The sequence below is a fragment of the Sinohyriopsis cumingii genome, chromosome 5 (assembly GCF_028554795.1).
Source record: "Sinohyriopsis cumingii isolate HCF-2022 chromosome 5, ASM2855479v2, whole genome shotgun sequence".
NCBI lineage: Eukaryota > Metazoa > Mollusca > Bivalvia > Unionida > Unionidae > Sinohyriopsis > Sinohyriopsis cumingii.
Genome location: NC_142965.1, coordinates 151,880,664 through 151,906,637, shown reverse-complemented (window position 1 = coordinate 151,906,637; position 25,974 = coordinate 151,880,664). Strand labels below are relative to the sequence as shown.

The 25,974-nt window shown below is 34.0% G+C and overlaps 1 protein-coding gene across 1 annotated transcript in view; it reads right to left on the bottom strand.

The window, feature by feature from the left end:
- Positions 1-17,051, bottom strand: part of LOC149800473 (blastula protease 10-like) — a 33,960-nt gene extending 16,909 nt beyond the window's left edge. The window contains exons 1-6 of the mRNA XM_089958440.1: positions 17,021-17,051; positions 4,439-4,538; positions 3,754-3,851; positions 2,715-2,835; positions 698-767; positions 19-222 (exon numbers count right to left, since the gene is read on the bottom strand). Of these exons, the coding sequence (XP_089814566.1) occupies positions 19-222; positions 698-767; positions 2,715-2,835; positions 3,754-3,851; positions 4,439-4,538; positions 17,021-17,051 (624 nt within the window). The remainder of the gene's footprint in view (positions 1-18; positions 223-697; positions 768-2,714; positions 2,836-3,753; positions 3,852-4,438; positions 4,539-17,020) is intronic.
- Positions 17,052-25,974: the final 8,923 nt, after the last annotated feature.

The following is a 25,974-nucleotide window of genomic DNA, read 5'->3' as shown; positions in this document are numbered from 1 at the left end:
ATCAAAGTAACAACTTACGGTGACACCGTAATGCATTACAGAAGAGTAATCGTAGGGGACATTCATCTGGTCAACGGCCTCTGATGTGTACTTGGTGAACTGGTCCAAAAAACCGGGCTGCACGTTCTCCCAAATGATCTCAACATACTCGTCCCTATCCGGCCGATTGTGTTCGTGTAAAAGACCAATCGCATGCCCAATCTCGTGTAAGTACAATCCAAACTGTATATTAAAGATATATACTATTATTATGAGTTTCTCTTCCTTTAAACTAATGTTCACTCTCCAATCTGCATATACATACAATTCGTTTCATAACGATTTTAGAAGTTACGTTCATTTCAAGACGTTTTATATAATACTCGACTGCTGCATTCCTCACCTTTCATGCAGGTCTGTTGATATTGAAATTACAGGATAGTATATCAGATATAGCATACTCAAAACTGCCATTTTGTAACATTTTAGCTCAATGCAAATTTTGCTCTCATACTTTCTTCTCTGAGTCCATTTCAAGGGCCCATAGTCCGACATCCTGTACCCTATATTGACAAATTTGCAGTGTAAACTATCTGGACATCTGACTTGTCAGATTGGGACCATCCTGTAGCAGCAAACAAATCAACATAAATAGGGTATTTCTGTCCGGTGTGTGTGAATTTATACGTGTGTTAAAAACTTAATAACTGGTACTTACATATCTACACCCGGCTGATGATAAGGAAATCACCTGCTGTCCACCTACCATTCCCAACTCTGAGTAGCAGCTGGAAAGAATAGGAAAAGAGTATTGAGGAGCTGTATGCTCCTGGAAGGCAGATATATACTGGATATTGCAAGCACCCTAACATGTTTTGTACATGGCAACACTAACACAATGAACTGAACATTGCAATTTATTGTTTTGTATAAGCAGTTGAAGGGTTGTTGGTTTAGTTCTTTCCATGAATTACTACTACACCCAGAAAATACCAATTCTCGTTGTTTCAAAACCTGGTAACGAAAGTAATTCTTATATTTAAATAATGATTTGTTTCAAATTATGAATATTTGATTTCCAAGACTAATATCTATTATAGAAGTCATCCTTTTGCGCATTTAATATTTCTGTTCGAGCCATATCAATGGGTAGAATATATAGCATTCGTAATGTCCAATCGTCTCAACCCGACGAGTAGCGTCACATCCGTCACAAAATAGTTTCTGCTCAAAAATGTTTGAAGCTTTTAATGGACTGAAATAAGACTTGATGTGGTGCTTATGCTTAACTGGACTTAGCTGATGTTAAAGTTATGGCACCTTTCTGACTTTGACTCTTGCCTTTCAATGGCGTTTCCTCTCAGCACGCCACGAATTGAAATCACATCTAGTACTTAATTTTAAACGGTCTTTTGGCAAATTAAATTTCACTGTTTTCATCAAAAACAAAATACGGAGATTTGCTCACGTATTGACTTTGAAAATGCCTCTGATTTTTGAATATGCTAAATAACGTTTGGAGAACTTCATGGGCTAAAATTATTTTGTTTGCACGAGCCTTTACACTAAAAAGATTTAAGTCAAGTTCGACTTTCTGTTTTCTGTTTTACTGCAGTCTTTTACGAGGTCATGGCCCTTTCTTCACTTAGTACTTAACTTTTACATTTTGATTTAATGAACCTTTGAAGATCCTCAAGAACTCAAAATCAAATCGATGATAATGTATTATACTTTGTTAAAACATACTTCTTTTGGTTTGCGTTTGTATTTTCGAGCAAGAAATTTACAGGTATCAGGTTTCCAATTCCGAATGATTGTATTATATTTATTGAAGCACCACACACACACACACACACACACACACACACACACACCTACACACACATACACACATACACACACACAAACACACACATACACACAGTATCTGACATCAGAATATGATACATATCTTCGAAAACTATAAAGAAAGAAGTAACATGTCATTTTTTTCTTATCTTCGATAAATGATGGAGTCTTAAGTAGCAGATTTTAATTTTACATGTGTATATTTCACTAACAGTTAGCTATGCCTGGTTGCCCAAAAAAATTAAATAATGACTCCCCTATCGAATTCAATTCCCATTCAGCTCGATAGATGTGAAGAAACTGACGAGTGATGAGTACTTCTTGAGGAATTTCGACTCTCCCTCTCCAGACTTTAAAATCCATATTGTAATATGTAATGTCCTTTCAGATCATAATCTAATAAAAAGAGAGGGTGATTTTAAAGTTTCTAATCCATGCATAAAGAACGGCCTTGAAACACACACATACACACACAGATATATATATATATATATATATATATATATATATATATATATATATATATATATATATATATATATATATATATATATATGTATATATATATGTGTGTGTGTGTGTGTGTGTGTGTGTATGTAGAGAGAGAGAGAGTACAATGAATACAATACACAATGGAGTGATTAATCGAACTTCTAAACTATCAAGGACCAGTCTAGATCTTACGTTTTCAAAAGAGGAAATAAAAGGTAAGAAATATCTGAATTCCAAAAAATTCTACAACTATGAATATATCCCTGTGATCCACATCGAAAATCGAATGATTTTAATAGCAAATGCTCAAATATTCTTTCGAATTAGACAGCAATTCCGAGTTGCTAGGTTCGAACTGGAGAGATATCATCATATTTTCATCGTCATCTTCTTACCCATTTCCGTTAGTGAAAACGATAACATTGATGTCAGAAGACGTGGCCTCTCTAAATTGGAAACAGGTGTAACGCTCCCATTCCGTCATAGCCTGCCGGACCATGTCCTGATCTCTCTGATCTATACAAAACACAATGTGTACAGTGTACAAATGTATAAGTGTCCCTCCCCTATTGAAATGATATGAGGGAAATCTTGTGTGGATATTAAATAAATATGAAATTTTATGACACGAGTGTAATCATTTTCAGTTAGTGGCAAACTTTGATATACAACAATTATGCATTTTTATATATACAATGATCATGAATGTGAAATACGATTTTTTATACAGCCTTGAATATACTTTAATTTATATCAGATATTGTTATGTAACGTTTGCTTGAGTCATTTCTAAACATAATCGGAACCTATGCGATCTCGTCTTATATCATCCACAACGTGGACTTGAATTGCCCTTTTATACTGTGTGGGCTTGAGATGCCTTATATCCGTAACTATCTGTTCCTACAGTTGTGTGATTTCCGTTACTTTACGTGTCGTATTTCCGTTACTATCTCTTCCTGTGTTGTTTGTTTCCGTTAGTCCTCGTTGTCTTAAATCCACTTCTGTGTGTCTGAATTCTTTTATTTCCGTTACTCTCTTGTCCTTGTTTGCATTATTTATATTATTGTGTGGGTCTGAGTAGTTTGTTTTGTTGATTCCGTGTTTTTATTTGTTCATCCTCTATTGATTGTGTAGGAACTGGTAAGGAGTGGCACAAAACATTACCGAAAATAAGACAACTTGTGCGAACACGCTTCGATAGTGTTATTGCAGCATAAAGCACCCGTTCCTAATCGAAAGAACACATACATTGATATATGTAAGAAACAATCCCTACGAATTTGTTTGACACTTACCATTCCCCAACAATTATTTTATCGAACAGAATAGATTAAAAATATTATTGCTAATTAGGAAACCTTTCGAGGCATATATCATTTCCCTGAATAGATGTATAGCGCATGCTTCTTCTTTACCTAAACGTTAACTTACTGAAATCTCCCGGGTGGAAACGATATGGAATTACTCCGTTTGTCCAACGTAAGATTTGATTGCGAATAGCTTTACGCTTACTTCGAGTTAGTGTACTGCTGCAAGAAAAAGAAAGAAAGAATAAAATATATATATATATATATATATATATATATATATATATATATATATATATATATATATATATATATATATATATATAATGAGAGAGAGATGGGTGCAAATATATTTTCTGACTTAAACATAACCTATATTTTAGATCACTACTATTTAAATGTTTTTAAGAAACATTATAGCGTATTTTGCAAGTGGAAAGCTCATATAAATAAACTGACAGAGTAGATATTTATTCATATTTAATCTTTAATGCACAATTCACATTGCTATTCATGCTAGATACATCACTTTCAATTTAATTCGCCAGATTTTAGAGAAAATATATCCAATACACATCTGGCTGGACGTCCATTGATTTTGCTCATATGCAACCTTTTTTAAAGTAAGTTTAGCTGTTTCGAAACAGAATTCAACACAAAGAAGAAGATGTAGCAGATGAGAATAAGGAGGTACAAAGATGGTAGCGAAGATATGAAGGCAAACTTTGATAATTCCTTTTGTTGTCAGAGAATCGAATTCCATTAACACGACGTTAGATGATTTGGACTTTCCCCGACATTTAACATACCTGTTCGGTTGCTCATAAAGACTGTAGTATTGTTGTTTGGACAATAACATGTCCAGCTCCATAAGGATGCCATCATGCATGCTTTTTACATTGAGGATATCTAAGAAAAAAAATTAAACCATACAAATTAAATTGTCAAAATTCAATACTGTTATTCTTCTCTCGATGACATACACTGTTATTCTTCTCTCGATCACATCTCATTACCAGATGATCATAGATGCAATTTAAATTTGATAAAGAGAGACAGATTAGGTTCGTTTAATTTGTTACTGTTTTAAATGGTGGATCATACAAATTGGATGGTTTAATTGATTATCTAAGCTATTTTAATTTCGAATCTTGCAACAAATGATCATCAAAATTATGAAGCAGTGCTTATAAATGGATACCCTAATTTAACGCTGCGTCGAACTTATGCTTGTCGTTTTGTGTAAGTTAAACTATGAAGCATGCTGATGCTGCCGGCCAATATCATTGCTGACAAAGGTGTGAACAATCACTCAGTTTATAAGAATGCTCGATGATTGTCATGAGTTTACATGAAACGTTCAGTAAAAATACTGAAATATTCACACCAATTACTTTGGGGTAAGTGTCTGTTTAATTGGTGCTATGCTTGTTGGATAGGCGAATCTCTGTCTTCGCGTTAGATCAATTAACAAATTGCAAATCAGAGATAGCTATAGAAACTGATTAGGATAAGACTTCCCGACAAAACTTCATAGATTTAAAAACAACAATCTTTTACCACTTAAGCAAAGGGTACATTCTGAAGTATACTGAAAATTTAACTAAACGTCGGTGGCTGCTAAACAGTTTTTGAGTTGTATGCATTCTGTTTGGCCTAGAAGATGGGCTATCACAAACAGAAGCTTGGTGGACAGACAACCTTGGTACTTCAAATGATATTATTTTATTGATCAAACTGAGCCTGGTTTGTGAGTGGGCAGCGTTCAAACGAAATGTTGAAAAACCAGCGCTTGATAGATAGCTGCAGGTAGATAGATGGAGCCTTGAGATTCGTCACGTGACTAGTGCAAGATAAGACTTGCTATTCACTTCAAAAGAATCTCATGTCTCGATGGAACTGACTTTTTCCTTTTACGAAGATTTTTTTTTCATGTCTCACCGTTTTGGTTCGTAATCTATAAATCATTCATTTTCCATCATTGTCAGGGAGATTGGATGTGGCATAATTTAAGGTATTGAAAATTGTCATCAAACGCGGATTGGAATAACTCTTGAAAAGCTTAGATTATTTAGTTTTTTGAATCAAAGCCTTTTATTGAATTGGATAACATTATAATGTTTGTCAGGTTCTTAACAAGGAATTTCTACTATTTTGAGGTTCGTAAAAGGTATATCTACAATCTGGTAGATTCTTAGCAAGGCATTTCGACTTTTTGTGAGGTTCTTAATATGTCCACAGTTTGTGAAGTTCTCGTTACAATATCACTACATCTTATGAGTTCTTGCCTCAACATTTCTACATTTTATGAATTTCATAATAAGCCAATTTTACAGCTATTGATGTTCTTAAACGGCATGTGTGCATTTCGGGTCCATAATGCCGTTTTTCTACAGTCTGTAAAGTTCTTAATGCACAGTTTATACAGTATGTAAGATTCCTAATACGCCGTATCTGCAGCCTGTGAGGTTCCTAATACGCCATATATACAGCCTGTGAGGTTCATAATACGCCATATCTACAGCCTGTGAGGTTTCTAATGCACAATTTCACACAAATCGTATGAGTTTCATCAGTATAAATATCATATTTGATTTAAGTCTGGACTTTGCATCGAATGATCATGAATTCAGCCAGTCATGTAACTTTACACAAAATTTATATTAAATTTCTTATCTACATAACGTAGCATTTGTATATTGTCTGTTAAATGTTTATTACACTTTTCAAATGCATTTTCATGAAGTGAAACTTTGTTTCGACACTATTGTATGTAAACTTGCGTAGAACTATATATATATATGTATATAATGTGGTATTATATATGATGCAATGCAATCTTATGTATGTATATATAATTGGCAAAATTATTCTCTTTTTTCACTAAGAGTAAAACAGGTGCAATATGTTTGGTAGATGTTTCTTGAATGTCCTCTTTGCGGTTTATCTGTTTTTTCCATGTAATAGCAGGAAATTTGATCAATTGATTTTAATCGACGTTTTAATTATATACGTGACGAAAAAGGAAAAACATATAGCAGGTGCACGAACTAAATTATTGTCATACACGTAGATTTGACGAATCCTGGAAAAATACTTTTAAAATGATATAATTAGTTAAGGAAAATAAGATGGATCAGAGAAGTTTACATCCTTTCATGCGACTGAGGAGTTCATGAATGCGGAGATTGTTAGAGATACCTTTGCACGTATATCAGAAGCAAATATATAATAGTATTGACTTAACTAACTGCTTATAAAGTGTGTGTGTGTGTGTATGGTAGACGTTACGTTTCGAATCCTTGTCAAATCTTACAGTACATACTTCCATTGCTCCTTTGAAGGAGGTATGTTTTGTGCTAATTTGAATAAACATGCTGATGTACGCTGGCAATTTAATTTAACGCTTGATGCCGAAGGGCTGGATTGAATTTTGACTAAAATTGGCCCTAAGTGATGTTTTAGTCATAGTTTTGCGAATACTATATGGGTATTTCAGAACAGCTTTGAGTTCTGCTTGGTCATTTGACTGTACGGTGTTTTAACGCAAACTGCCGAACAAACTGTTGTTGTTGTTGTTGTGCCGTTTTTCAGCACACGATAGACTATGCATTGTGGCCAGTATTAATGGTGGAGGAAGAACCCGGGAAAACACCGAAAAGAACTACCGACCCACAAGACGCTACTGGCAAGCTTTCTCACATACCCACATTTGCTGAATCCGAGACTCGAACCCACGCAAACAGAGGTGAGATGGCAGTGATCCGTAATGGAGAGCGCATTAGAACAGTCGGACAGTCGGGGCCCACAGACGGTATGAATGAGATACACATGCATGTAGGTACCTACATGCATATGAACATGCATGGATACATACGTATATGCACATATCCATCCATCCATATATGTATGCATACGTACGTACGTACATACAACATTGCATCATATTACATACCGATCTACATACCTACATAGATAATTCCACAATATATACAGAGAGCCGGTGACAGACAGACTCTACCAAGACAAAAGAATGTGACGTTCAACGCTCACTAATAATTATAAAGTTTGAAAATTGACAGTTTTTTTAAAATTAAATCTTGCAAGCAGATTCACAAATGGTTTGAACATCATTTTCAAAACTGCGAGAAATGAGTGGATTTATCAATGATTGAATATATTAATATTTTTGAATAATAAAGTATTGTGTTATTTGGCGTCTCTCAATGTTTAAAATAATTAGATAGATGGATTAATGTAAGGCTCATTCAGTATCTGGGTATATTTTCTACTTTTCTTGGTGATGTATTGAGAATACGAATACGAAAACAGACTTTAAGATTGCAACTCTAATACTAATGATAATAAAAATAAACTATCTTTAACGAGGATAACACATTTGGTCATGGCTGACCCATCTGCCATGTGGTCTCTTTGTTAATAGTTTATCGTATGATGACCGATCCATCACAAATTTTCATCACAATTAGAAACCTTACAAAGGATATGATTTTTAAAGAAAGAGATGAAACAGAATAAGTACAGATTAATATAAGTCATGATATATTATCAATAACTAAATACTTACGTACTGAGGCAGTTTTATTCCTTATAATATCCGATTATCGTTTAGTACCATTAGGTCATATACAAGAATGATATGTACTTAAAGGTTAGAGGGTACGAGGTGTTAAATCCGCTCTGCTCCATAAAATATAGAAATAGGATGGTACTACGATCTATAAAGGTGATATCAGCTTGTGCCTAGTTATGTAGTTATACGCCTATCTCTCTAAACGGCGCACAGGTAAAAACAAGGATAAAACAAAATGTTCAAAATTCGATTTTCAATAAACAGACTTAATTTACTATTGTATAAACCATTCATGTCATTAATATGACCTATAATCTTATCTAACTTTATTTGTTGACATTCGTTAGAAGACTTTGGAAGACTTGTTTGTATAAGATATACTGCAAACAGACATAAATTGACATATATCTATATTTAAATGTATCATGCCCATACATTGTAAATGGAGCAAACTACATCCCTTGGTCTTAAAAGAATTCTAGTTCTCTTTCTCCTTCGTCTCGATCTTAATTCGTCTTCTTCTTCAATTTCTTATTTCGCATCGTCACAGTCGTCATCGTCTGCAATCTTCAGTCACGTGTAGCCATTTTGCGTTTCAGGCAGCGTTTTAAAAGAAATACTACAGTTGTTTTGTTTTCCACGTCACCGTCTCAAAATTCAGATGTATCTTGTGCTTTTATCTTGAAAGGCATCATAATAGAAGATGTAAATTTCGTCGACTTATTGAGAATAGTGATAATAATTTGTGTTTATTAGGTACAGTTCTTCTTTATTATCTTGTTTGCTTGATGTTTTTTTGTAAAGAAAAGAAAAAACAAAGTCGTTAACAAGTTTAAGGTATCAGAAGATGTTTTTAATGTTATGGCATAAACGATTTAAGAAAACTTTGAATTACCAAATCTTTCAAACTATTACTTTTACACAAATTGGCAGGACCCGGTTGTATGCACACTATCGACTAGAAAACAGCAACGCTTCCGGTGGTCGGGAGACGGCATTTAAATATCCTCCATAGTAGAGAAATAATGAAATCAACGTACGCTTCTCCCATGATGCAACATTCTGGTATGAGGTGTCAGCACATTTATGCACTTCGAGTGGAAGGGCGATTTTTAAACTAGCCATTTTAGTAATGGTTCACTAATGTGTGAATGGCGTCACAGTATAGCCAATCTGGAGACATTGCTTTTAATAGTTACTTTTTATGATATGGGCTTGACCATTAAGGCCGGTTATCAGAAAATTTAAGCACTCAGATGTGTCTGTGTGTGTGTGTGTGTGTGTGTGTGTGTGTGTGTGTGTGCGTGCGTGTCTATGTGAATTATTAGTTCAGGGAGCTTGAAAGGAGCATTACATGATATGTATACATGTAAGAGGGCAAAACACGCAACATACATTTATCCTATTACGACCTATCCATCACAAATTTTCATCACAATTAGAAACCTTACAAAGGATTTCATTTTTAAAGAAAGAGATGAGACATAATAATTACAGAGTAATAGAAGTTATGATATGTTTAGTATTAATAACTAAATACTTACGTACTGATGCAATGTTCTTCCTAATAATATCCGATTATCATTTAGTAGCATTAGGTCATACAGAAGCGTGACATGTACTTGAAGGTTAGAAGGTACGAAGTGATAAATCCGCTCTGCACCATAAAATATATAAATAGGATGGTAGTACGATATATAAAGGTAATATTCGTTTGTGTCTATATATATGGGCATACCCCTATCTCTCTAAACTGCGCACATGTACAAACAAGGATAAAACAAAATGTTCAAAATTATATTTTCAATATTCAGACCTAACTTACTATTGTAAAAACCATTCATGTCATTAATATAGCCTATGATCTTATCATCTAACTTTATTTGTTGACATTCGTCATAAGACTTTAGAAAACCTGTTTACATAAGATATACTGCAAACAGACATCAAATATATATTATATCTGTATTTAAATGTATCATGCCATACATTGTAATTGTGACAACTACATGGCTTTGTATGAAAAAATTCTCGTTATATGTCTTTCTCGCCTCGATCTTAATTTGTCTTCTTCTTCAACTTCTCATTTCTCACATTCACAGTCATCATCGTCTGCGATCTTCAGTCACATGTCGCCATTTTGCGTTCCAGGCAGCGTCATGCATGTTATATGGGTTGCAACAAAACATTCCTTCAATCAAAACATAATACTTTCAACAAATCAAAAATGATAGTTTAATTACAATATCAATATAAACTGCCTGACAGAAATAGCACGAAGATACATTTTCTGTTTAAGCCGATCCTTTGCATTTTCTCTTTCTTGCTATCCCCCTGGTAATTCCTATTAAGAGGAAAACTGTCTACAAGATTTGTTTTCCACGTCACCATCTAAAATTCAGATGTATTTTGTGTGTTTATCTTGAAAGCTATCATAATAGCCGATATAAATTTATTCGACATATTGTGAAGAGTGACTATAATTTGTCTGCATTATGTACAGTTCTTTTTTTTCTTGTTTGCTTGACGATTTTCCTTTAAAAAAAAAGATAAACAAGTTTAAGGTATCAAGATGTTTTAATATTATGATTAAAGCGATTCAAGATAAATTTGAAATGCTAAATATTTCAAGCTATTACCTTTGTACAAATTGGCAGGAATCGGATGTGTGCGCACTATCGACTAGGAAACAGTAATGCTTCCGGTGCTCGCAAGACTACATATAAATATCCTCCATGGCAGAGAAAGTATCAAATCAACGCACGGATCTCCAATAATACAACACGCTGGTATTAGGTGTCAGCACATTTATGCATTTCGAGTGGGAGGGCGATATTTAAACTCGCCGTTTTAGTATGGTTCACTGTATAGCCAATATGGAGACTGTTTTTGATAGTTATTTTTTATGAGATCGGCTGGACCATTTAGGTCTGATATCAGAAAATTATGCACTCAAATTTGTGTGTGTGTGCATGTGTGTCTATGTGAATTATTTGTTCAATGAGCTTGAAAGGAGCATAATATAATATTTATACATGTAAAAGATCAAAACACTGAACAAACATTACGAGCATTTTCATCTGACTCAATTTCAACCTAACGTGATGATTTTCTTTAATGCATATGACTTAGTAAGCGTTGCATAATTTACTATTAACGTGTCACGTGGCATACTTATGCATAAAAATGTAATACCTGATAATGTATGTGTAGTTGTTCTAATATGTAATTGGTCCTTGGAATGGAAAATGTATTATTTCATATGAAACACATACAACTGCTGTAATATATAACCGTTTCTAACAGTTATTACCTTGTATGCTATGTAATTTGCAACAACCATTACTTTATGTCCTATTTTGTAAAACCTACTAATGTGATATATGCATTTTGTAAAAAGGATATTTTTATACAATACAGTTTGCTAAACGCTTAATTGTATATGCTATATAAATTTTAAAGTATCGCTTTATATAATGTGCCGTTTATTAAATGGATCCCTTTGTCTCTTTTTAGAGATTCATTAGTACGCAATAGGTCATATCTTTTAATTTACAACATAGTTCATTGAACTAAATATTTGTTTATACGGAAATTGTATTTTTCAAATTAGTATGCATTTTATATCTTGAATTTATTTGCATTAGAAATCATTCAGATTGTTTAATTGAATTGCGGGACATAATAATTACGTCGCTCAGTTGCTATACTCCTATATTAAATTATAGAACTTACTATTATTTTTGCATATGAATGTATATCATTTAACAAAACACGTATCATACCTTTTAAATGAATATCAGAATACGTATTGTAGTTGTCGAATGAATATATACAGTTGAATCGATACGGTTAAAATATTTAACTGAAAATGTTCTTAGTGTTTAAAAGATTACGTATTATAATAGTTTAATCAATCATATTGTATCATTTAAATCATTTAAATTAATAAATATAAAAACAATTAAATCAATATGTATTGTAACAGTTAAATGAATACAAGAATATGTATTGAGGTCGTTAAGTGACTATTCGCTTCTTTTGCGTAAAACAGTGGCAATTTATGATGTTAATAAATAGCATTAAACATTAGAGTCAGTCACGCATAGTGTGTTCCTGTTGTAAATCTGCAGACGTGTTTTATGTTGTACTTATATATTTTTCGAGAGGAAACACATTTTTATTGTTTAGTGGAACTAAAAACTGCTTATTATTTGAGCTGTAATACTATTCGGGAACTGTTATAAAATATGTGAAGAATTCTGGACAACGCCAAAATGACAAAGTCACAATTATCGAATGAGCAGTATTGTTCTCGAGTCCAAAAGTCGGAACCACTTGCGATTTTTAGACCACTTAGGTCGTCGATAATGCAGAGTTGTTTTCCTTCTAGTCATTTCGTATTCGTGATTCCATTTGTATGTGTCTTAATTTACTGATTGCATCATAATACGTTTAATACCTGTGGCTTAGAGGCAAAGGTGTAGGCTTAAACTTCGTTGTAGCTGAGGGCTGAAGTTTAAGCTAGGCTGATTAAAATATTTTTAGATTCATAATAATGAACCGCGTTTGCTCACCCATCTCTCATCAGTTATTCGCCTGTCCAATCGTGTCAGCATGTGTAACTTGGATTGTGTGCCATTTACACCTGTTTCTCAATAACACGTTATTTGGTGAACTATGTTTAATGGAGGTGTTTTGATTGGCCACACACCTTTGACATCAATGAGTCTAAATTATATTATACAAAGTACAGACACTTTGAAAGACAGTTTGATCTAAGCATATCAATGTAATCTGATCTAAGCATATCAAGGTAGTTTGATCTAAGCATAGTAAGGAAGTTTGATCTAAGCATATCAAGGTCAGACGTATCTTTTAAAATGTTCCATAAAATTAATTGGATCCATGATGGAAATTCTGTATGGCAGTTTACCTTTCATTATACATTAAAAGTAATGGTTCAAGAGCTTTCAGCTTTATTTTGTTATATTTGTTCACGTATTTATTTTTCTTGTGAGCACAAGAATATGTTTCAAATATATTTAATATATGTGTCATCTATTACAATTACAAGATAGTTTCATTATAAATCATTTATATTGATAGCGTTTATATTTTGAATTCTTTAATTCGGTGTCTGGCTATCACTAGAGCAAAGATCATGTGTACTTCGTTTTGGGAATCTAATTCATAAACCAACGCCGATTGTTAATGTAGAATGAACTACTATTTATGTTACATACCCTACGCTTTAATTTGAATGGAGATCATATAAACCTCACGTGAAAATAGGAGCGCATTTGGTCTGCAGAGCTGTCACGAATCGGGTCACAATTAGTTCTTCCAGTTCAGTACCCATGAATGTATTTCTAATCTACTTTTAGAACATTTTTTCCTCACTCATTTTGTTGGTGATAGAAGAGTTTTAATTATGCATTTTGGTAGGGATTTAAAGGTAATATAGCTCAGTGTGTTGTTGTCGGTGAGTATTTCGGCGACAGTGCACAGTGAGTAATAAGGCCTTGGTGATGATCCGGAAGTGAAAACTGTGTTCTGTTTACATGCTGCTCTGTTGACAGTCCAGCCTCTCAAAAAAATGTATGTCAACCTTTGACAACAGCCTTACCGTGAAATCATCGTTGAAGGTATTTATGATTAACTGATTTGCATTGATTATCACACAGTGGAAAGGTCACTATTGAGAAACAAATGTAGAGAACATATAGTAATATTAATTGTGTTCTATGTCATTCAACCTATTTACCGAAAGACAAACCGATCGACAAAATGAAACATGTTCATTATCGGAAAAGGGGCAAAACTCAACCTTGTTCCTGGGAGTGAAATCATTTGGTTTGCTCAGACCTTATCCTCACTCGTGTATTAAAATTATAAAGTCATTACTATCTGAAGATTTGAACTATGGTTTTAACATATCAGAACTAAATACTTAATGTTATTCATGACTCGAATTTCTTTAAAAGAAAATAATAACTTTTGCACAATGGTGAACGTGTATATACGTTAATATTATGCGCACTATGTATGTAGCATAACCAATGAGGGATCGTGACACCGTGGGTAGCATAACCCGTTTACGACCATGACACTATGTGTGTAACATTACCAATTAGGGAAATGAAATTCTGTGATTATTATTTCGTCTGTTTTCTACAATATTAAGCTGATTGTGTCTTTGAAATAAAAGTAAAAGAGCTATTTGAGAGAACATAAACGTTGATAGCGGGGATATTGTGTATAGTTACTACTTAACACATGTTCTGTAGTATACATGTATAAGTTACATCAATTGAAGAAGAGTTCTCACGCCCTTTTGATGCAGACACTTTCACAGGGTAACCAGTTTGGAACACTACTGTGCATCTGTCCACATCAAAGTAGATAACAGCAAAATACAATACAAGATGATGTAAAACAAACAAATGTCTTGCTTGATGTATACAATTACTCTAGCTATAATGGCCCTGCTCAGTGTGAGAGAATTATTAGGACACTTACTTCCATTTTTGCTTTTTACACACGTCCCACAGCAGCAGTTATTCATCCATCCTGTATTGGTCAGGCTACCACCACGCCTTGAAAACTTCAGACATGTGTCACTGGGATATATTTAAGCACATGTTCCTATGAAAGTATTTAAATTTGTACTCTAAGCATGTAATCATTTTACTAACAACGGTTAATATTACCTTTGAACAAAAAATGTAAACATTGCTATTTAACAGTTTATTTGCGAGGAAAATATAAGACCCGTTATACACATTACCTACTGAACTGATATTTTAGAAATAATTACAGTAAATAAAACACACCAAATATGAATGCAGACTTTGTATTGAAAAATAACATACTGTTCTTTCTTTGCTGAAAGACATGGAATCGAATACGTTTCTATAGTATTGAGTAACACAGTTTGTGGCAAGTGTGAGATGTGATGTCACCATGAATGTGCGTTATGATTTAGATACCATGAAATGCATTCAAGCTTTTTCGGCAGCAGAATGTTAATGTTTATAAAGATAAATTCCTTCAGAATGTCTTTACCTGTCTTTCTCTTGAGACCACAAGGACCACAAGCCCTGGCACATTCTTTGGTCTTAAAATATTCCGCATAGCCGGTAATTACCAGTGCATATTACAACTTTCGACAGTGCAAAATATTACCTGTCCATCATACAATGTTCCACTGCGCAAAGTAGTATCAGAATAACCAGTGCATATTAAATTTCACGGTGCAAAGTTGTACCTGATCTGTAATTTATATTGTCATCGAAGGAAGGGAAGTTTTGAGAATATAGTTTCATCTTACCTTATCAATAATACATATGCTCTTTAGCGGAAACTACGAATTTCGGACTTTGCCCTTCTGACTATTGTATTCTACGGGGGCATTATTGCCTTTATTTTTTCAGTAAAAAAAATATTTGAGTTATTTTGAAATAATACGACTTTATTGATCCATACTCTATTAGTGAATCAGATTATGTTGATTTTGCGTATATATAAAGTATGTAATCATAATACACGCACAAAGTATTCCATTCTTTAGCTTATGCCAGTTTTGTAGGTGTCATTGTTAAGAAATAGTGAGCCACTGAGAAGAATTATAGGGCTATTTTTAATCTTTGTGTGTTGGATTAGTTGTGTAGAAATTCTTTAATTTAAAAAGTCAGTACTTATCGGATTATGTGATGTCATTCAAGGATTTCAATATTCAAATAATTCTATTGGATTATGTGAAACGTCCAAGTACTTGTGTGATATTCTGTGATCGAGAAGTAATATTGATTCATTTATAATATTTGTTTGTTGGATTAGCGGATTGAAAAACCTTTAATTTAAAAAGTGAGCACCTGTTGGATTTCGTGAATTTATAGAAGGACTTGAATATTTATATAATTATATTGGACTATGTGAAACTTTCAAGGACTACGGTGATATTCTAGTTTGACTAGAAACAATTGGATATAAAATTGTGGTTTTCAGTTGTGTTAGCAAGGTAGCACATACACGAATAAGAACTTTCATTCGGAATACCTTTGGAAAGTTTTGTGATTAGGGAGAAATTGATAAGACAATTTAGAATATTCTAAGAATTCGTATAGTGTAAAGTTAGTTATAATTTTTTCACTTTGTTTTATTGTATATTTTTCAAAAATAAATTTATATTTTATAAAACTGAATGTTTGTTAGGTTTACCTTATCTTGTGTATTAAGTTTAACAGCCTTGACGTAACAAATGGACAAGAATGAGATTCCTTTACATGCTAATGTATCCTAATATCGATACTTATAGGAAACAAAACGGCCATTTGAGAAACATTTTCAGTTATATAACTGAAGCTTTAGACAATCTTATGCACAGCTCACTGTGTTTATTTTCGAGCAATTTAATGATTCTTAGTGTGCAAGCTTGGTGAAATGGTTTGTCTATGTATAATTTGAACACCAATGCCATCCCTAATATTGACCTACGAGGCGTTATTATCCATTCATAAAACGATTCAATTACTTAAACGTCGTTAACCAGTCATTTCACGATTCTTTAGACGACATTATTCATTTTTATTATGGCTGTATCATTATGGGTTTTCTTTTATTTAAACAGTTCCTTTCTAATATTCAAACACGGCTGCTTTTGTTTTTCGTAGGAAATGTGTAATAAAGAGCAAATATCTGATGTTCTTAAAGCCTTGTTTAAAATATTATTGTAGTAAATAAGGAGTCTAGAAATACCTTACTACCCAGTAAATCAAGCATCGTCAACACTTACTTGAGTCTGGCTTGATTTCGATCTTGTCCATATTTCCAGGGCCCTCAAGACAACCCCTTTTGTGAACGAAAGGGTCATAAAACACGATGTTAACTAACATGCATTCTTGAAACCCCGCAAATATATTTATGCCGAATGCTCCTCCAATAACCAAACCATCCAAACGTTTTGTCTGTATTTTCCATACTCCGTGAATCAAAACGTTTTGTCCGCAGGCACTTTCCATACTCCATTACTGAAAACGTTATATCTACAAAACTCTCCATACTCTATGAGTCAAATGTTTTACCTAAGCACATACTCCATGTTCGTTGAATCAAACGTTTTGTCTGATGGCAGTCTTCATATTTAATGTAATAAACGTTGTGTCTGATGGCAGTCTTCATACTGCATAAATCAAACGTTTTGTCTGATGGCAGTCTTCATATTCGATGAACATGTAATGGATCTAATGACTGGGCAAATTGTGTTCCTTCCAAAAGGCGCCAAAATTGTCAATTTGCGTTGTATACAAGGAATTAACACATTATCTCAACATATATGTATGTGTGTGGGTCTGTGGGTTTATGTGTGTGTGTCCGTGAGTCTACGTGTGCGTATATGTTGGCCTATGTGCATGTGTGTCTATGTGTGTGTGTAAGTGGGTCTGTGTGTGCATGACTGTTGGTTTTGTGTATGTGGCTGTATGTCTATCTGCGTGTGTGTCTGTGGGTCGGTGTGTGTTTGGCTGTGGGTCTACGTCTTGGTGTGTCTGTGGGTACATGTGTGTATGTGTCTGTAGGTATATATGTGTGTGTGTGTGGGTCTATGTGTGTGGCTGTAGGCCTATGTTCGCGTGTGTCTGTGGACCAATGTGATGTGTCTGTGGGTCTAAGTGTGTGCGTATGTGGATATATGTATGTTGCTCTAGGCGTATGTGTGTGTAAGTGTGTGTGTGTCTGTGGTTTGGTGTGTGTGACTGTTGGCATGTTTGCTTTTTACGTTGGTCTGTGCTTGTGTATCTGTTGGATTATATGTGTGTGTCAGTAGGTATATGCGTATGTGTATGTGAGTCTATATGTGTGTATGTGGGACTATGTGTATGTGAGTCTGTGGATCTATGTATGTGTCTCTAGTCGTTTGTGTGTGTATGTGTGTGTGTCTGGTTTTATGTGCGTGACTGGGTAGTGTTTTATGTTGGTCTATGCTTGTATGTCTGTTGGAGTATGTGTGTGTGTCAGTAGGTCTATGCGTATGTGTATGTGAGTCTATGTGTGTGTATATGGGACTATGTGTATGTGAGTTTCTGGATCTATGTGTATGTGAATATGTTGGTCTGTTAGTGTTTGTCTGTGGTCTATGTTTGAGTATGTGGATCTAAATGTATGTGTCTTGAGACTATATATCTGTATGTAGGTCTATGTGGGTCTTTGTGGGTCTATGTGTGTGTCTGTGAGTCTTTGTGTGTGTTTGTCTGTGGGTCTATGTCTGTTTGCGTGTCTGTGGTTTTATGAGTGGTTGTCTGTGGGCGATAGTCTGTGAATCTGCGGGACTACGCTTGTGTATTTCTCTGGGCCATTGTGTGGGTATCTGTGGGTCAATGTATATGTCTGTTTGGGTCTATGTATGTGTGTCCGTGGATCAATGCGTGTATGTCTGTACGTCAATGTTTGTGTGTCTGTGGGTCTAAATGTGTGTCTGTGAGTCAATGTGTGTGTGTTTTGGGGTCTATGTATGTGTGTCTTTCTGTGGGTCTATGTGTGTGTCTGTGGGCTAAAGTGTGTGTGTCTATGGGTCTGTATCTGTGTGTATGAAGGTCTATGTGTGTGTTGCTGTGCGTCTATGTGTCTTTTCTGTTACATTTTAGAAAAATATATATTTCACCCTTTTGACACTTCTTAATTCTATTTGACACATTTAATTATTAATTTCTTTATGGAAAAATATTAATGAACATATCTCATGCCAATGTGTTTGCTACATTCACTCCAGTCTGGTATCTAAGTTTCTGATAATATAGTGGATATTTGCTTGAAACGAGTGAATAACGGATATAATTCATCGAGTGGATGAAAAACTCAATATTTTCACGAGTGGCTGTGAGAGTGGAGAGCTTTAAATTGTACTTCTATTCCCCAGTATAATGTTGCAATAGCGGCAGGCGTAAAACAAATAATATTTGCATCATTGCACATAGAAGAAGTACATAACAAGCTAACAAAATAGTTAAAACTAAAGAATAAAGTGTGATAGAAGATTCATGTACAAACCTTAAATGGGGACAAGTGTCTGTGAAGAATTCGAGCAAAATAATTAGATGTTTGGTTCGAGTATAGAGACAATAATCTGCTTTACTGCCTGCGTGACCTAGTTATCTAAGTCATATTGTTAGAGCCATCGAATCGGGCGCATCACTTTTTATTCCGGTCGTGACATATTTTGGCCCAATTGTACCTACGAGAAAAAAAGATATGAATGCATCTTGTATTATTATTATTATTATTATTATTAGTAGTAGTAGTAGTAGCAGTAATAATATTATTATTCTCTCAACTGGTGACGAAAGTAGCCACAAACAGACTGTTGCAATATAAGCCACTTAGTAACTTTCCATAGGACCAGACCGGTGTCTGGATACGGACAAATGATTTGCGAGTGTATAATGATAGTGACCATTTCTACTCAGCCAGACACTCGGCCCTGTCCCTAGAAAAGTTATCTATTGAGTAAACTTACAGATGTACAGAAAACTAACGTAGCCAAAATGAACAAAAATATCCTATGCTGCCTTTAACAGCACGTACTGAATTTGGCTTAAATGAAATGATCCGGTTATTGCTTTAATCGAAACTCGTTCTCTCTGTTTACTCTGCACGTATGTGCTATGTCTTCTTTGGGGCATGTAACTAATTGTTTAATATTGTTGCTGTTGTTCAATTGTAATTCTCAGTCTTGACTTCCTCTCTGTTTTGCATAGTCCATGTTCTCCTCGCCAAAGTATACGTAATCTTTGTTTTACGCTTGACTGTTTGTGCTTGTTTGCGTCCGTGTACGTGTGCGTGTGTATGTGTACTGCATTTTCCCATGGAGAAAACTTTGTTTTGATGAAAATGAGCGAAAACCTCGAGTTTTTTCCTCACCGTTTTAAATCGTTTGTCATTATATACCGTCAAGAGGTGGCTTTCGCCATACTTGATGAATCAATAATGGATAGATTGGCTTGACAAACAGTCAATAGGTTGCACTCTCCATACTTGATGAATTTATAATGGATATATTGGCTCGGCAAACCGTCAAAAGGTTGCACACTCCATACTTGACGAATCTATAATCTATATATTGGCTTGGCAAGTACTGGTTCTAATTGTTAAACACGACCAAGTATATTCTTTACAATATATAATATTTAATGCACGCAGACTGTGAAAGAAAAAATTATAAAACTGGATTTGAAATGTAATTATTATTTTTCTAATCTCAGGATCTGGAGAAGTCTCTTCATAAGCTAATTCAGTGCATATATCTTCTTTTTTATGTCTTTATAACCAGAGACTGAAAAACTTATTTCGTTCCGTCTGGAGTTCAGTATTTGCCACCAAATCTTCATACAAGTTTAAAAATATAAAAGGTATGTTCGACACCACTTCTTCTCTTAGAATACTTGCTAATGCCATAGGATAATTTTAAGTAAACTAAGGGTTTCATCATACCCTTTAAATATCGGCTTGTAGACATGGGAGAAGGAACGATGTGAAAGTGTATGTGAACACTGTGTGTATAAAGAGATCGTCAATGAATACAGTTTTGTTTGGATAGTTCTTTTATACCTCTCACTTCTAAAATCTCATAATTGTCCGTTTTGTTTGCAGAAACTTTCTACGGTTTTTAAAGAATGAAGATCTTACAACATTAAAATACGTAGATATATGTGTTTACAATGCATTCCAACTTATTTATGTGCACGCAGATTTTATTGCCATTATTAATTCATTGATTTAGTCATTCATGCATGCAACAGTGCAATGTATATGAACTATGTATTGTAATGACTTTCTGTAGCTTTGCTTTCATCATATCAATACAATTATGCTCTGTTCTGTACTGTGTTGCTTTGCTATAGATCTTCGTGCAGAATGCTGGGATGTCCTTGAGTTCACTCCTATGTAGTGTATTAAGAAACTAAATGAAAATTCTAAAGCATCAGCTCTTTTTGTGTAGACAGGAACATTGTACATACTAGCATTTTGAAATCAAAATAGTTAAGCATACACTCACACGCACACACACACATGTATATATATATATATATATATATATATATATATATATATATATATATATATATATATATAGTTTTTCCTTGGTAATATGCACCGCCAAAGTATCCTTAAATATATGAATTAGATGTCATATGTTCTTTTTGGTAATGTCCATTGAAAAGCATACGATTTTGCTTGCCAAAGTAACGTATGGTCATAAACGGGGCATTCAAATGCCTGAATAGCAGGTAGACATCTAACTACGGCTGTATTATTTGTTTGTACATTGACCTTCATTGTTCGAAGTATCCCAATGAATATATTCTATAAGCAGTATTTTTTTCCACATGCAATTAAAAGCAACACAATTCGAACTGGAACAAAATTGGCCTGTCTCTGTTAAATCTGAATAAAAAAGACATATGTAAAACAAACACTTAATACAAAACTACTCGACTCCAACATATCAGACTCACTTGGAGCAATTTAAGGAAAAGGGAAATAACAATACAAAGGTATGCAAAAGTAATAGACGGGCGGGACTTTTTATATCTACCACATAGCGAACCATTATGTTTTAAAGTAATTCTAAGACGTGAGCGAAGGACGAAACACAGGATGATGAGAGATCAACGCAATCTACCAGATTTGAGAAAAAGTGATATACCGGTAGAGTTAAGATAACAGGTTCTAAAGGAAAGATGTTAGGAGATTTGTGTGTCGGAATCATGGAAAAGAACTATAATAATAATAATAATAATAATAATAATAATAATAATAAATAATACTAATAATCATAATAATACAATAATTTAAAACTGTAATTACTTTGCAGGATATTAGCGCAAAATTTGCGTCTGGAGCAAAACTGATGAATGGCTGTAATTTTGATAAGACTGCAATGGGAATATTTCTTGTGTTGTCAATTACGCCAAACTCCCCAGGAATTTTCAACTGTAGCATCCAGAATCGTTCATTACGTGTGCCGTCTATACCAGTCCACCTCATTTTAGAATCCATTGGTAACATGTCTCTTTTTCAGAGGTCGCAGCATTAGACGATATGTGTTTGATTCGAACCAACACACTGTAAGGGACAGCTCTGTTGGGGATGGTAGATGGTCGGCTTTAAATACAAGTAAGAGACAGTTGGTTTAGAGTATTGGTCATTTTCTATGTTTCCCTCCAGATCGATAGACCGAGTATTAAGAAAGATACTTGATGTGTTCGATGACTCGTAAGATGAAAGTTATTGGCGAATTAAACTATTATTTTGAAATTATCGCCTCTTTGGATCAATTTTGATGATATGTCATTAATGCATCTACACTATTTTAAGGGTCTGTATGATACTTCTTTGAGAAGCTTTTGCTCGATTATCCCCATGAAAGTATTGGCTTTGCCAAATGCAGTCCTATTAATTTTGGCAGAAATGTTCTTTGTTGAAAAAAGAACTATTTAGCTTGAGAACATGTGTTCTAGGTGTAACCAAATAGAACGTTGGAGGGGATCAATCGGGTTGACTATCCCATACTTCCTTGCAGGCTGTGTGAAGATACTTCGTGTGGGATCATAGTGTATACATAACATACGTCCAACGTGACAAGGTGAGTGTGATTTGGAAGGTTTGATTTTGATGTTTTGTTGAAATAGTCCGTGTTATCTTCGATATATGAAGTTTTTTCAGGAACGGACGAATTCAGAATTTTAGAAGGATGTTTATTTCCTGAAATGATTAATCTCAGCAGATTATCATTTGTGTGTAATTTAGGGAGTAAATTAAATATTCACGGTTTGGGTTCCGCTGGTAGAAGGTAGGTTAGAACTGTGTCATTAATGTGTCCTGTGTTCCTGCATTTTGCATGTATTTTAAGGCCTGATACAGCGTGTTTAGCTGATGGAGGACTAGAGTCAATGAAAAAGGACAAGTTGCTGTAGCATGCCAGATAGTACGGTCTTTCTGAAACGAAAGCAATTTTTATATCAAGCAGGAGAAATATATTCTTACATGGAGATTTCAAAAATGTTCCATGATTTGAGGAAAATATTGCTTCTCTTTTCCATTATAGTTTCAGTTAAATAAATATGAAATTAAAGAATAAACCTAAACAAAAAATTGCTTTATATAGAATTAGGCATGATAATTCTTACCGCTATACAAAAATATTCAACATTCACAGACACACGCACACATATTTAATCAACTGAATTAAACACACACAAATGACGTTGTTTAATCTAGTGCGTGTTGCAATAGATATCATACTACGATTTGATATAAACTTTCCACGTTTCAGGAAACTGTGCAGAAAAGCAAGATACCGTACGCTGTCAGGGCTGGGCCTGGGCTGGATAATGTAACAAGAACCCAAAATGGATGTTACCAAATTGCCAAAGATCTTGTGGAAAATGTTTTTCATCAGGCATGTATATACTAGAATGGACTTGTACTACAATTTTACATTATAACTGGTTGTAACTTCAAATGCATCGCCTAACCCTTTTTCTGTTCCAATATAAATAATATACTGTCCTTTTAAAAACCTAGACTTTTGACCAATCATCTTTCTAAAACTCGAAACCCCTTTGAGAAAATCCTCTGTTCGCCGATTACTTATTACATTTTAGTTTTCCTATGTTAAGATCAACACCAAACTAACAACACAAAAGTCAGTTGGTCAATATTATTTTGAAGTGTTTTCAAAATCCAAATTAGCGGGAAAAGAGAGATATGTTGATAGATAGGTATATATATATATATATATATATATATATATATATATATATATAGATATATATATATATATAGATATAGATATAGATAAGGATAGGTATGTTGGTAGATAGGTAATCGTATAATATATTATATTATGTATTGATTGTTCCATGCATTTACGCCTATATCCAACCAAAAGTTTTAATCTTCTTTCGATGGACAGAAAAAGATAACCTACAAATAACTTTACTTCTGTTAAATAAGTAACCGAATCAATATTTGTCATTGGCTCCATGCTCACTCTTCATATCTTATTACTGGTAGCGATAACAACAGAAACAAGGTTTTCATTGGTTTTGATTAACTTATCGAAAAGTACATATTTTTTTCTGATCGCTATCAATATTTGTCTTTATTCTCTTTAAACAGGTACAAGGTTTAATATACGTTTTATATGAATAAATCAAAACCAAAAAAAAAAAACCTAATAAAGATACGCGTATTGGATTGTCTAAATCATTCACACTAATGAAGACTACTTCCTGATAATTGTGTCATATCATATTATCCATGGTGACGTATCAAATAAGTTCAAAAAAATGAATTCAGTAAAATTTCATTGCACAAATTGTTTCTATCTTATCCAATTGTATCAATTATAATTCGATCAGAATGATGTTATTATTTGCAATCAGCACACCATTATCAGGAGCGGGGGATGTAGTTGGCGGTGGTGTTCGTATTAGTTTGTCAAATGCACGACTTCTGACGATTTGGAATCATCCACGGAGGGTTAGCCTCCCATTCACCTTTGCTCGCCTAACTGTCACATTTAACAGAATGAGGATGTTTGTTTTGGCAACCAGCTGCAAAAATAATTAAAAATATATTTTTAATGAACCCCACTGAGCCTCATGCAATATGCATCACTCGTATAATGTTCTCAACTCAAACACGACAAAGCCCAAAGCTGTTTTTTCTTTTTTTTTTTTGTATTCTTCAGACAATACCCTACTCGAGGATATTTACTCGAAGTATTTATTTCTAGTGATTAAGGAAACCAAATTACAGATGACCATATAATCTAAATAGCATAGCATTTCCTTCCAAGAATGCAACGATTTTTAAAACATTGTGCCACTTTGGCAACGTGTATATTTTGAATCGTATTGAAAATGTAACGACCATTAGGTGACTGATACATCATTTTGAGTTTTGTAGATGTCATTAGTCAAGGTGACAGACTATGAGTTATCCAGGCCGTTATCATCACGTTACTAGTACAGTTTGTGTAGTACTTGTGTGTTAGTTCTCTTGCAATAGTTTGATGGTGCTCGTGTTGTCTCTCATTTTGCTGTAATATAACTTAATTTTAGCTAGAGTCTCCTTGACTATAAATTAGTCCTCAGATAATTATTTTCTTCGTTTCTGCAGTTACCTGTTTTCGTTCTCCTTTGAATTATTTGTTCTTATAATAATAACAATAATAAGGACTTTGTATAGGGTCTAATCTTTAGAGGATCTAAGCGCTTTACAACATTAGACAACACCTACAACAGAAAAACATATATATTGATATATGTTTTACAAAACACAAACACCATGAAATTACAAAACATAAAAAGGATGCTGAAATTAATTAAGGTAGGAAACATTATTAGGTCTTCAAGTTTGTTCTTTCAGTCGAAATAATTGAGTTTTAAGAGTATTCTTGAATGACATCATTGTGTCTATATGACCTGGTTTTCGTAGTGGGAATAATGAGTATACGATTGTCAGAAGAGGAATGTAAGTATCTTGCCGGTGTGTACACATGCATGAGGTCGGATAGGTATGTTGGACTGGAGTTCGTCAGTAAAACGTAGCACGGATAACACATTTTGTGTTTGATTCAGGATGGAATGGATAGCCAGTGTAGGGTACAGAGCATAATATAATGCTATGATTGTGGCACATTTGTTGAGACACAACATGCAAACATACATACATACATACATACAT